Source organism: Camellia sinensis, chromosome 12 (genome assembly GCF_055761805.1).
Source record: "Camellia sinensis isolate YWXY chromosome 12, ASM5576180v1, whole genome shotgun sequence".
In the NCBI taxonomy this organism is placed as follows: Eukaryota; Viridiplantae; Streptophyta; class Magnoliopsida; order Ericales; family Theaceae; genus Camellia; species Camellia sinensis.
The window spans coordinates 115,952,964-115,966,944 of NC_138972.1; the positions used below are offsets into that span (position 1 = coordinate 115,952,964).

Below are 13,981 nucleotides of genomic sequence, written 5' to 3' on the forward strand. Positions count from 1 at the left end.
ATGCAACGTGTCCAGTTAGGAAGAAGCAATCGATGGAGGTGAGGGAACCCGTGTTGGAGAAGGGGAGCACGTGCACAAAACTTACTAGCATTAGCTTTTTGCACGTGCCCTGCTTCTCCAACAAGGAGCTGCCCACCTACTGTTCGACGAAATCACTCACAATAGACCCTTTTCTCTCAATTCTGATCAAATGTGATCACAATTCACAAGATACACAAGGAAAGTGATCTATGTATTTATAGGCTCAAGTGTGTGTCTCTGTTGAAGAGAGATAGCAGGGGTTATTGCTTTAAAGGCAATGGGCATAGAGAGAGCAATTGAGTAAAGTTTCAGAACAAGTACTGGATTGGAGTAAAACACTCTCCTGCCATTCCATGCCATGATCATCTTTCACACACGCTTTGAAAATTCAATGGAGAGAGAGAGAGAGAGAGATGTGATGCTAAAAGGGGACTAAAAGAGGGATTGATCGGCCATAACTTCAAAAAAGCTCACCAACATTGGTTTCTTTTGAGGGTTTAGCTAGCTCAATGCATGTACCTACGTAAAGAGACAACAAGCTTAGCTCTTGGATCACAAATCCATCAGCTGTGATAGTGCGTCAATGGTGATTAAATTTGGTGTAGTTTTATTTATGCGACGAACACAAAAGTACATATAAATGAGTAAGATTTTATAGAATTCGTAGGCGGGACTTATATTTAATTTTTTTTTTTGCCTATTTATATGTTTGATTTCTGAATTTCTACGTTCATTGAGTTTTTTAATCTTGCTATGGTCATTCAACAACCTAGATTTAAAATTCGGCTAAACAAAGGAAGTCATTTTAGATGTTTAGTTTTGAATTACTTCAATTTGAACTTTAATAGTTGAATGATATTTTTAGGAAAAATGCCTCATACACCCACTTGGGGGTCGACCCCCAGTGAGGTGGCACTCCATTATTGGCAAAAAAAAAAACTGTTTTTTTTTTTTTTTAAGTTTCAACCAGTGGGGGCGCGACACCTCACTGGGGGTGCGACCCCCACTGGGGTATGCAGCACTGCTGTATTTTTAGATTCTAAGGTCTCGTTTGGGAACCTTTATTTTTAGTCAAAAAGTTACTAAATTAGCCAAAAAGTCAACAATTCATACAAAAAAGTTAAAGATTCTCTTTTCTCTCTATTTTTTACACATCTTTTCGTAAAAAGCTAAAAAGTCATCTCAAACATACTAGTTTTTTTTAGCTCATATTTTAGCCAAATAGTCAAAAAATTACTAAATTAACCTGTTCCCAAACGAAGCCTAAATTTGCTAAATTTAAATATCTCACTTCCACGGTAAAATTGACCAATTATGAAAATAACTTGGACCCATTTTCATGATCTAAATTATTCATTTCATACAATCATAAAAGAAAATTATCTATACAAAAAAATAAATTGATTTAACATCGATTTTCATACATTCAGATAGTTTTTATTTATACAACATACATGTTATGTTGATCATGTAATTACTTTGATTATCAAATTTTTTACATGTATATTTTTCTTAACTTATTATATGACATAAACGATTCAGATAACTAAAAAGAGTACAAATTAATGTACTAATTTCACTTTGGGTTTGGCTTCTCTCAAGTTGATCGTTTGAACTTGATATCCCCATTTTGGAATAGATTTCGGTAATTCGAATTGTTCACTTTGTAGGACTAATCAAATAGACTATTCATGCAAAAAAATAAGATTATTGGACATTGATAGTTATATGGTTGGATCAAATTTGTATTACAAAAAATAAATAGTTATTTTTTAAATTATATTTGTCGCTATGTAAAACAAATATGATTCAAACATATAGCTACTGATATTTAATCATATTATTTTTTTTGCATGAATATTTTACTCAACGAATCTTAAAAAATGAACAATTCATATTATCAAAATCAATCTCAAAATAAACCTACAAAAATCAAACCCTTTCACTTCAAAATTTAAAAATTTGTATTTCCTATGATAAAAGCATAAAAAATCGAGAATCCAAGAATTGGGTTGGGTGGGTCCTCAAGAATTTAGTGCTGTAAAAAAGGGTGTGGAGGAGGGGGGGAGAATGACGCTAGAAATGCAGGGGTTCGGCTTTGCGTGTTGGGCGCAAGTTTTTGATTAATGGATTTGTGCGTGTGAATTTTTGAGAAGCTTTCTCTAGGTGCATATCATGCCCCTATTTATCTTAGGCTCCAGCTTTTCCTCCCCCAACAACATTTCTGTTGAATTTTACTCTCTTTCCATATCATTAGTTTAAAGCTCCTCTTATAACAAGATTTTAACTTTATGAATGAATATATATATATATATATATATATATAAGCCAAGTCCATTCTATATATGGCGACAACTATTATTGTTAGTGTGGTAAAAATAATATTGTGACATTTATACTTGGTAGAAATAATATTGAATAAAAGAGACTAACTTTATCTTTTACTCGGTTGACCAAGTAGAATCAAGTTGATTTCACGCATCTGTAACTATTATTTTTATTGATCCAAAATACTATATATTAACAAGTAAAATTAAAAAACTCAATAATTTCCGTGTAAGAAAAAAGGAAGGTAATTTCAAAGGAGCACATCACATGTGCATTGAAGTGCATTTCCTACCTCTTCTAATTGGGGCAAATACAGATGACAAACCTTGACTAAAGAGTAAAGAGTTTGTCAGTGATGATGTCCATGTAAAACAGGGAAAAATTACACTTCTTGTATTCTTTAAAGCGAATGGACCTATTGTCAGTCTTGAATCACCATTTTTTGGACTTCGATTGTGACACACGCGCGCGCACACACGTAGGTGTTGGTCATTGGATCAAAAAGAAAAAAAAAAAGAGAAAAAATTGACCAACCAGAGCCCACTGGGGGCTTGGAGGTCACCCCAATGAGAGTCCGGACCATTTTCTCCATTTTTTTTGCACTACGCACACACAAATAATTTCATAGAATAGGATATTAATGTAATTTCAAAATATGGAGCTCAAAAAAAGTAATTCAAAATATTGGCATCTATCACTACGAACAAAATGTTTAAATTTATAATTATAAATATTTTATTTCAAATCTGTATATTCTGTGTTTTATACTTTATACATGAATTGATTAACTTGTGGAAGAAGAAGATAGATTGAGGATATATGAAGTGATGATGATACAAAATCTAGAGACATAAATGTTTGGCGTGTGAATCTGCAACTGCACTTGGTAAAGAGCTATAAATGCTTTTATTTGGTTACACACTTCATACACTCATGTCTCTCTCTCTCGCTGTTTCTCTGCTCAACTTCAAATAAAGCTCTCAAGATCTCCAATCATGGCCCTCAAGAGCCCTAAATTCCAAGACACACTTGATTCACATCTTTGACTTATATTGTCTGTGGACAAAGGAACAGCTACAATACAAATGGTTTTTGATGACGTTCTCCTGACCAGGCCCCATCAGAACATTTTGTCCATGCACTAAATGAGAGTTCAATTTTTTTTTTTTCCAAAATAATAATAATAATAATATAAATTTGATTTTTTTTTTTTTGCTTTTTTTATTACCAAAAATAGAAATTGACTTAGGCCTCGTTTGACAACTCAATTTTTAGCCTAAAAATTAAAAAGTCACTAAAAAAAATAAAAAAACTAATCACTTATACCAGAAAGTCAAAGATTCATTTTTCTTTATATTTTTTACATATTTTTTCATAAAAAATTAAAAAATTATTCTAAACATATTAATTTTTTTAACCTCATATTTTAGTTAAAAAGTAAAAAAATTACTAAAATAAATGTTCAGCAAATTATATATGAAAATTGTTATCAATGACTTTTTTTAAACTTTTTTTTTTTAATTTGTTTGTGCAAAGAAAAATATAAGTTTTTCTATCTTTTCATTTTCTTCATTTCCGAAAGTGCGCGCATGCGCGCGCAAACAAAAAAAAAAAAAACAACAAAAGCATAAAAAATCTAAATAATACCAAACAAGTTGTAATTATTTTTGTTAACAAATCTCTTGCTTGATGAGCGTTCGTTTAGGATGTTGGTAAACTTTTTAACTATTTTAGTCTGGGGTTAAAAAGTCTCATTTGAGATGAATTTTTTTGATTTTTTTGACTTTTGTAAGAAAAAAAAATGAAATGATTATAGTTTAAATGAGACATTTTGTTTTATTGACTTTTTAGTCTATTTTATTATTTTGAGACTATTTTAGTCTAAAAAATTTATGCCAAACATACTTTGGTTGTTTGCATCTATACATACAAGACAAAAGTTTAGCTTTGTTTGGAAGTGGGTTGACTTTTTGACTATTTTTGTTATTTTACCTGGAGCTAAAAAGTTTGGTTTGGAAAAGATTTTTAGCTTTTTTGACTTTTTTGTGAGAGAAAATGTAATGATTATGTGTTAGATGTGATATTTTGTCTTATTAAGTTAAAAATACTATTTTGTTTTTTGTAACTATTTTAACCCAAAAAACCTCAAAACTAACCTGCCAAACGGAGGCAAAGATGTTCCGAGTTTAATATTATGGACAACATCTCATGTGTTATGGGGATAGTGTCAGTTGCCTCACTTAACTTGAAAATAAAATTTTAATATATATAATAATGTTAATTTAAATAAATATGAACAATTGTGCATATTAACCGTAATCCTGTTATAGGTTAATTTTTGAGAGAGTCAATTATAGTGCAAAATACTTGGTACAAAATTGACATTGATGTGTTAAAATCTGTTTTGATCCCATTGCAAAAATGAGCAAACCAGCATGTGTTTTCCTTTTTTCCTTTTTTTTTGGATGGAAACCAGCATGTGTTCAACTTGGAACATGTCTACTTCTCTTAATATACATACATACTAACCAGAATGTCTAGATATATTTCTCTTTATATACATATACTTCTCTTAAAATACATATTTGATAAAAATGTAATATAGCATGAGCTTGATTTGCTGTCTTCCAAATGGGGAATTTAGGTTGACTTCGATTGCTTCAGTTGACGTGGAGAGGCAAGCCAGAGACTATGGAGGCCGCATGGCACCTTGAATGAAGCACTGCTCCCTTATGAAGCATATATTCCCAAAAGTTCAAGTCCTACGTGAGGGTTATCATTTGGCCCAAAGACTGGTGGCTTTAACCAATGCTTGCTGGGCATTTACCCTCCCAAGCTCATACCCCATCCCGGTCTGAAGAAGGCTTGGGTTGGCACTGGGCTTGAGTGTGGAGACCAAACCCAGCCCGTTGCCCAATTAGAGGGTGCCCATCAACCCCGTCTGTGAGCCCGAAGGAAAATAAGAAAAAAACAAAAAGTTAGCCCGCAAGCTGGCCCAGCCAAATATTGACCCTTACTGCACAATGCAGCATCTCCTTTCTATACTTTCATGGAAATAGCCATGTATATAAACCACAGCAAGACGAATTCATAAGCATAGCACCAAACCAGATTGGGAACTTCATATAGACTAAGCGCCTCCAAAGCATCTGAGTCAAGCTCATCGAAGTTCAAGAAAATATATGCTAATCAAAGAAAACATACACAGCAAAACAAAGTTATAAGATCAATAATACATATACTAAAGGCCCAAGGCCGACAGGCACATATGGTATCTTTCCAGATTCCAGTTGCGAATTCTAAATAACTACATCCTTTTTACCGGTAAAAATGGCAGAACCAAAAAGCTCATCTTTCTATTTCTTTGCATAGGTAATCAACATTGGGTTTTCGGGAGAGATCTTGAATCCTTGGAGTCCCTGCATTGCAACTGTGGATTGCATCTCATTCTCGTATTCTATGAAGGCTATTCCTGGCTTTGCCTCCACCATCCTAACTTCCTTGAAGCCCTGGTATTGGCAGAACAACATTTGCAGCATCATTTGAGTGGTCTGATGAGGAAGATTCTGAACAAACAATATGTTATTTGGTGGAGCTGGAGCTTCTGGAACGACAGATTTTGCACCGCCCATATATGGTATTTGTGATAACTGCACCATTTAGTGGAAGAAGATAGAAACGGTAAGGCCTTTTTTTTGGAACGATAAGGCCTTTCCAAAAAATATATAACCAAGACCATAAAAATAAACACAAAGAAAGCACTTTAGCCCCCACATAAATTTATTAGGGAAAAAAAAACTCATCACAGAACAGCTGTTAGTATGACTACTACATTTTAGTGAAGACCTATAGAAGATGGAGTCTAAGATCAAGCAATGATTTCAACATCCCATATTGGGGGTAGTAGAAAATATTAAGCGGAATTACTGAACCAGCAGCCATATCATTCTTTGACCAGTCATGAAAGTTAAGTTTATTACTGAAAGAAAAATAGATATATAACTCTAATCATTTTCAAAATTTAATCACTGGCATCAATCATGCAAAACTGTTGCATGGATAGAATATATCATATAATATATTATGCCTACATCTGTTTTCCATCTTAAGAGTAATCTCCATAGGCTAAAAAAATAAAATATCCAAGGCTAATAACATAATTGACTCAGTAAGATAATCCATTGATGTGTTGTTGGTGTCATTTTCCCTTTTTCTATATTCCAATTTCATCTTTACTCATTATATGCTTCCCATCCTTCCTGCATCTCTAGATTATTGATACACCCTGTAACCACATAGAAGTCAAGCATCCAAGTCCTAAAACTTGCATAACTTCTCTAACAACATGGATCTCAGGTGTTGGATGTTCAAAGACGTACAACAGCTCATAAAACAAATAAATTTCAAAATAATAATAATAGTAACCAGAATTGACCTCAGAATTATCCTCGCAAAACATATTGATGCAAATTTAACTAAGTTATAATTCCACAAATCAATCCTCAGAAAATAGGAAACATGCTTACAGGAGGAGTTGCACCATAGGCACCAGCATAAGCAGGATTCAGACTCATTCCAGCTTGACTAGCATCGTGTTGCTCTTTTCGCTTCCTCCCTATTAAGAGAGGAAAAACCCATAAAGAAGAAGTAAACCCATAAATAAGAAACCAAATCTACACTATACTCTATTCCATCCAGGTAGTAATATCGCATCATAAAATTTATCCTAAACACTGCTCCTTTTTATTAAGAAGGAAACAAATTGGTGACTTCTGCTTTTAATATTTCACTTTTACTTCCAACATTTTTCAGCAATCTTTTACATATTTTTTTCTTGCAATATACTAAACTACAGAAGAAAAAAAAGTTGCCTGCACTTATCTCATTTAGATTGAAAGAACTTTCATCCTTTTACTTTCCACTTTCATCAGAAAAAATTAAAGGGCAGGTTTTAAGAGTACATTCAATAGATGTGGTGAATCAGAATTAAAACAAGAATCGGAGAATAAGCAAGCCATCTACTGTGGATTGTTCATCTACCTATAAGGTTGCAATAATAGTCATTAGCTCATACAATATCCCTCTTTCCTACATAGGCCATCGTAAATAAAAATTCATTTACACATGTAATCTTTGGTGAAATGATCCTATGAATAATAGAAGACAGGCTTCAACCACAAAAAGAAGTGGCTGTCCCAGTGGACCTACTTCTATGGTGGGTAGGGATGGCAATGGATAACCTACCCTGTGGGTATTCATGGAGACCCAACCCAAATACATGGATTTTCCCCTCTTTTTCTTATCCATTGGGTAGGGTAGGTGATATTCTTTAAATACCCACAGGGGATGGGTTGGGGATGGGTACCCACTAATTTCCCCATATGTTTTTTTTTTTTTTTTTTTTTTTTTTTTTTTTTTTTTTTTTTTTTTTTTAAGATTCACAACTAAAACTAAATATACATTCAATCTTTTTTCTTTTTTTTATTTATTTATTTTTTCAGGTTCACAACCATTTTTTTTTTTTTTTTAAGATTCACAACTAAAACTAAATATACATTCAATCTTTTTTTTTATTTTTTTATTTATTTTTTCAGGTTCACAACCATTTTTTTTTTTTTTTTTTTTAAGATTCACAACTAAAACTAAATATACATTCAATCTTTTTTCTTTTTTTTATTTATTTATTTTTTCAGGTTCACAACCATTTTTTTTTTTTTAGATCCACAACCAAAGCTAAATATACCTCTAATCTTTTTTTATTTTATTTTTAAGGTTCACAACCATTTTTTTTTTAATTTTTAAGATTCACAACAAAATTCGTGGGGGACTAAAGGAAAAAGATGGAGGATGGATTGGGTGTGGTAATGCATAGATATCTTAAAATGAGTGGTTCAGATTTGTTAAAGGTATAATTAGATTTTGGATAAATTAAAATGAATTGTTCAAATTTGCTAAGAGAAAGATGGTTTAATGTCTAAATTGTCCGTGGCTAACAATTCCTTATTTATGCCCTGATGCAATTTAATATGAGTCTTATAACACTTTCTTCAAACAAACTTTTTGATTTTCTCAAAATTATATATTTGATTATTATAAAACAAACTTTTTAATTAATTAATTAATGTGCATTTGATTTTGTTGTTGAACCAAATAAAATAAAATAAGATTGAATGTATATTTAGCTTTTGTTGTGAACCTTAAAAAAATAAAAAATAAAATAAAAAAATAAGTTGTTAACATTAAATATATTAAAAAAGAAAGAAAAAAGATTGAAGGTATATTTAGCTAAAACCTTTATAAAAAAAAGACAAAAGAAAAACAAGAAGGTTGTTAACATTAAATATATTAAAAAAGAAAGAAAAAAGATTGAAGGTATATTTAACTTTTGTTGTGAACCTTAAATAAAAAAAAAAAAAAAAATTGTTAACATTAAATATATTAAAAAAGAAAGAAAAAAGATTGAAGGTATATTTAACTTTTGTTGTGAACCTTAAAAAAATAAATAAATAAATAATAAATAAATAAATAAAAAATGTTAACATTAAATATATTAAAAAAGAAAGAAAAAAGATTGAAGGTATATTTAACTTTTGTTGTGAACCTTAAAAAATAAAAAAATTAAAAAATAAAAAAAATTAAAAAAAAAATTGTTAACATTAAATATATTTAAAAAGAAAGAAAAAAGATTGAAGGTATATTTAGTTTTTGTTGTGAACCTTTAAAAAAAAAAAAAAAAAAAAAATGGTTGTTAACATTAAATATAAAAAATAAAAATGGGGATTAAAGTGGGTTGGGGAAAATCCATACCCATTAAAAAATGGGGAGGGTGGTACCCATGGGGAATGGGGAATGGGGAATGGGGAAAATTTATTATAGGAGAATGGGGATGGGGAATTAATATCCACCCCATTGCCCCCCATTGCCATTCCTAATGGTGGGGGTAAATGGGAAGTAATAATGCACTACAGCATGCTTGCTGGTGAGATGACTATTACTATTACTCTTAAAGCCAATTAATTTTTAGCCCATGCCGCCATGTGTCTTATTTGCCAAAATGATATGGAAGAAGAGTGACCGCAAACTCGAATGTGTTATCTTTTCACAACAGAACACTCTGACCATGCTTCAGCAATCAGCATTAGTATACTATCTTAAAATTGCCAACACAAAAAGATTGATTCCATCATCGAAACAGTTTATGTCGAGCACCACAATAAACAAGGCCATGCAGTCAATTCCATCTAAAAAAAATCACAAATTCTTATCTGATATTTATGTCAGGTTCAGCTAGATTTCAATACTCCTTCAGTTTGTTTGTTAACACTTACACGTTAGCATTTTATTACTTATACATAAAAAATAAAAAATAAAATAAAATAAAATAAATAAATAACTAAAAATAAAATTAGTAGATTACCATTTTCTTTTTACACAAGTCTTAACTTGAACATCATAAAGTGGCATCGACATTTTTCTTGCCAAAATACTTTTGGTAGCAAATGTTGCATGGCAAACATCTTTTCATGCTACTGCCAGGTACATACAAGATACAATACTATAATCAATGTTATTACTCCATGAACTATGAGCGGTTCACAAATAGCAAGCACCCTAATACAAGTTTAGGAACTTCCAATATCTAATGTGATTGGCACAGTTTATTGATTCATTTAAGATTTCAGATCATTACTGCAAAAAAAAGGGACAACAAAGTGTAATTCCAGGCAGGCGTGCCAGAGGGACTAACCTTTTTCCTCGTGTCTCTTTCTTCTTTCTCTTGGAACAAAAGTACCATCAGCCTTTGCAATTATATCTGACTTTGTCTTCGCAAATTGTATCCTCTGAGATAATAACTTACTATAATTACATGTCTATATCATAATAAACCATAAGAAGCAAACAGGAGGGAATTGTAGAATTAAAATCTATACCAAGGCTTAGAATTCTTGAAACATAATGACAGAAGTTGTCTTAACTCAGAGTTGCAACTATTCAATTCATTGTACTTGCTTGAACAATAAACATATATACATACATTGCATAAAACTGCATAATAAGCCCACTAGCATACAGAATTGTCCAAAGACACAGACATTTAAAATCAACATCTACTGCAGGAATATGCATGTAAAGCATATTTGTAGCTTACTAAGAGCCAACATCTGGAATTAATTAAGCTTGACACAAATGCAATATACTTTTCCTTTAGAATTCACAATTTGAATTCTTACACTGAAATGAATAATTGCTAAATACTTAGGTAGTGTTTGGTTCATTGGAATGTAATGATTATTCCATCAAAATATCCATTCCCATATTTGGTTGACTAAAAATATAACAAAAAACACATTAAAAGTAGAATCATCATTCACTATCATAAGGAAATAATCATTCTGAAGTGGAGTCTAAGAATGACCATTTCATTCCATTTCATCTCATTCTAATCAACCAAATAGAGCAATATTAGTAGAAAAGAAAAACAAAGATCTTCAAAGCTCACACCCTAACCTGAAATGTGTCACCTTATACTTCATTCTTTTATAGAAGATCATGTCCAACCACAGACTTCGTGCATCAGTTAGTTAATTCACTAAAACAGTTCATTTTGGGATTCTTTATTGGAGTAGATGAACTTATGGAAGCAATAGCAGACGTGCAAAGCAAGTTAAATTCTTCTCTTAGACTGAAAATGAGGAAATGACAGAGCATAGCAGTTTAATGCAGCCATGTGACACTTGCAAAAGCACGCAATTAGCAGGTTTAGCTCTAATGCAAAAAGGATAATAACCCTGACATAAAGTCAACAAAGTGAACTACACCATAGGTTAAAACTTGAATCATGCAGTAACAGTAGCACTTGAGAGACAGAATTCTCTGCTTCCTTTGAGGCAAGTTGAGTGTACAATTCTCTCAAATGGAGCAGACAACAAAAAGTTCCTTAATGAGCTTCAACTCCAATAGTCCAGTAACATAACCAACACCCTTAAATCACTCCATGAACCATTAGCAGGTCCAATATCAATCCTTAACAAACACAAAGCTTATAATGAGCCTTTTGAAACTCGTCAAAGCACCTGTTATATGACATTGAAAAGCAAGTTGTACAACTTCTTGCAGACCACTCCAAGGTCAACGATCTTAAAGAGACATACCTAAATCCTACACCTTCAGTGGTCCATTTCCTACACTGAAACATACAACAAAGTACAGCCGGTCGGCTCAAAGCTTAGATACAATACAAGATGTGCAAAACAATCAAAAGGCCAGATGGCCCTTATAAGGTTAAACACAATTTATACGACGACAATGAAATTTGGTTTGTATCATTACATTTGTTACTGTGTTAGTATTGTCATGATCAAGTGGAGTTATTTCAACTACTAAGAATCACTTATCACCGTAGTTGTTAATAGTGAAATATCTTCTTGTTAATAACATGAAAAAATACTTATCTAACTTGAACAGTCTGCATAACTTGCTCTCTTCTATCTGCATATGTACACAAATAACCTCAATACAATATCAATTACCACATGATAGTGAAATTTTACTAACAAACCATGTAGAAAATTGGAATTTCCACACCAGTCACCTCGCTCCCCTTTAACAATCATAAATCAGCCACTCCAGTTACAACAATATAACAACAAGAGTCACTAACTTGTTATTAGACTAAACTAAACCTTGTGTCCCAATCAAGTGAGTCTTTTGCCATTCTACTCAATCAAGTATTATACATGCTCAGTCAAATTAACTCATCATACATTTCCCCCCCCCCCCCTATAATCATAAGGGTGTTCACAATACTCAAATTGCACTAATAATAAAAAATTCAACCGACCATCACAATGTAGGAAAGGTTGGGGACATACCATAGGCTTGTCATAGAAAGGGAAGCCCTGCATTTTGCGAAACGCATTGGTCGCGGAAGCGACGTCCTCGAACACAACCCAGGCTTGACCTTTGTGTTTCAGTGTCTTGAATGCCAAAACCTCCAATATCTTCCCGAATTGAGAGAACACCGCCAACAGAGATTTCTTCAACTCTGAAAAAATAATTAAACTCAGATTTCAAAAACCTAATTGAAATAGAAATCTACAAAGACAAAAGATATACAGAGAGAGAGAGAGAGAGAGAGAGAGAGAGAGAGAGAGAATAGGGAGTACCTTCAAGCTTGATCTTCTCGTTGAGGTTGTTGATGTATATAGTCATGTTCGGAGGAACGTCTCCGCCAGTAGTCATCTCAGCCATGGGTCGAAGCTAACCTACTTTCCGACTCCGATTAAAAGTAGCAACAGTTTTCTCAGTGAAATTCCAATCGGCCAACACTCGGGAGAGAGAATCGTTCTTTCCGTTCTTTCCCTCGTCGGCAATTTTGGGATAAATGGGAATGCGAATTGGGTGGGCTAGATGGGCCTACTCTGTTGGTTTGGGCTACCAAGTTGGGCTATTAAATTAAATTGGGCAATTATTTCTATTGTCCAATATTTGACTTTGCTCGTCAACGTAGTGAGTTAGTTTTTGGAAGACTTAGGTCAGTGTCATGAGTGTACTTAGTTCTCGTTTGAGGATAGATTATTTTAATAATTTTTAATTAAAATTTGAGATAAAAAAAATTAATATATTTGAAATGATTTTTTTATTTTTTACAAAAACATGTGTAAAAAATAAAGAAAAAAAATAATCTTTGACTTGCATTTTGGTTTTTTTAATAATTTTTGATTTTTAAATTAAAAATGTTGCATTCCAGAGGGGCCTTAATATCCAACTAAGTCCTGTTCCAAAGTAATGACCATGTATTTCATTTCATCCTGATACCCTGATTTTCAAAACAATCAATGATTCTCAGCAGTAAAAATATATATATATATATATAATTTTTTAAAATTAACATGTTCATAAAATTTTCACTCAAAGTTTATTGGGTAATAATTTCAACCAATAACACATGCTTCTTTTTCTTTTCTTTTTTTCGTCGGTGCTTTTGACAATTTGGTACGTTCATTTCTTGAGCAATCTAGGGAGAAAATAAAAAAGTAAATGAAGTATTAAAAAAAGGCTTTTACCTTCCGGTTAATATTTTTTTCCACAAATTCAAAATCCAATCAAAATATTAGAGATCAATTAGAGTTAATTGTCCCATAAATTTAATTCAATTGTAGCAATGCCCTCCGAAACCATTTGTGTTTTTTAACATTTTTCATCGGTCAATTGTAGTTTTTAAACATCTTCCAGGCAATGGTTTTATCAAGGATCAATTTCATTTTTTATATTTTTAAGTGAGCAAATTGTCTTTTATTTTTGTCCTATGGAAGGGCCTTTTTACCACTGCGCCACAGTGTTCTGTTTTTATTAATATAATTAACGAATTGTTAATCAAAATATATTTAAGTATTATATGAATTAAATTTTAAGAGCTTATTTGATTGAGTCAATTATAGCATAAGATTGATATTATTAATCTATGAGACTTACCTTCTATTACTTGATTATAATTTTTGTTATTCAAACTAAATTCCGATAGACATTCTATGGCCCCGTTTAGTAGAGCTGTGGGAAAATGATTATAACTTATAATCTAACAGTTTGTAGCTTATAACTGTGAACATAAGTTGATTTTTGACTTATAAAT

The 13,981-nt window shown here is 32.0% G+C and overlaps 1 protein-coding gene across 1 annotated transcript; it reads right to left on the bottom strand.

Moving 5' to 3' along the window:
- Window positions 1–5,446: 5,446 nt before the first annotated feature.
- On the bottom strand, window positions 5,447–12,775 carry LOC114280564 (U1 small nuclear ribonucleoprotein A). The gene is made up of 5 exons (XM_028222944.2): window positions 12,516–12,775; window positions 12,222–12,394; window positions 10,097–10,190; window positions 6,876–6,964; window positions 5,447–5,999 (listed from the first exon to the last, which is right to left on the bottom strand). The coding sequence occupies exons 1-5, from the start codon at window positions 12,598–12,600 to the stop codon at window positions 5,706–5,708; spliced, it is 735 nt and encodes a 244-aa protein (XP_028078745.1). The 5' UTR covers window positions 12,601–12,775; the 3' UTR covers window positions 5,447–5,705.
- Window positions 12,776–13,981: the final 1,206 nt, after the last annotated feature.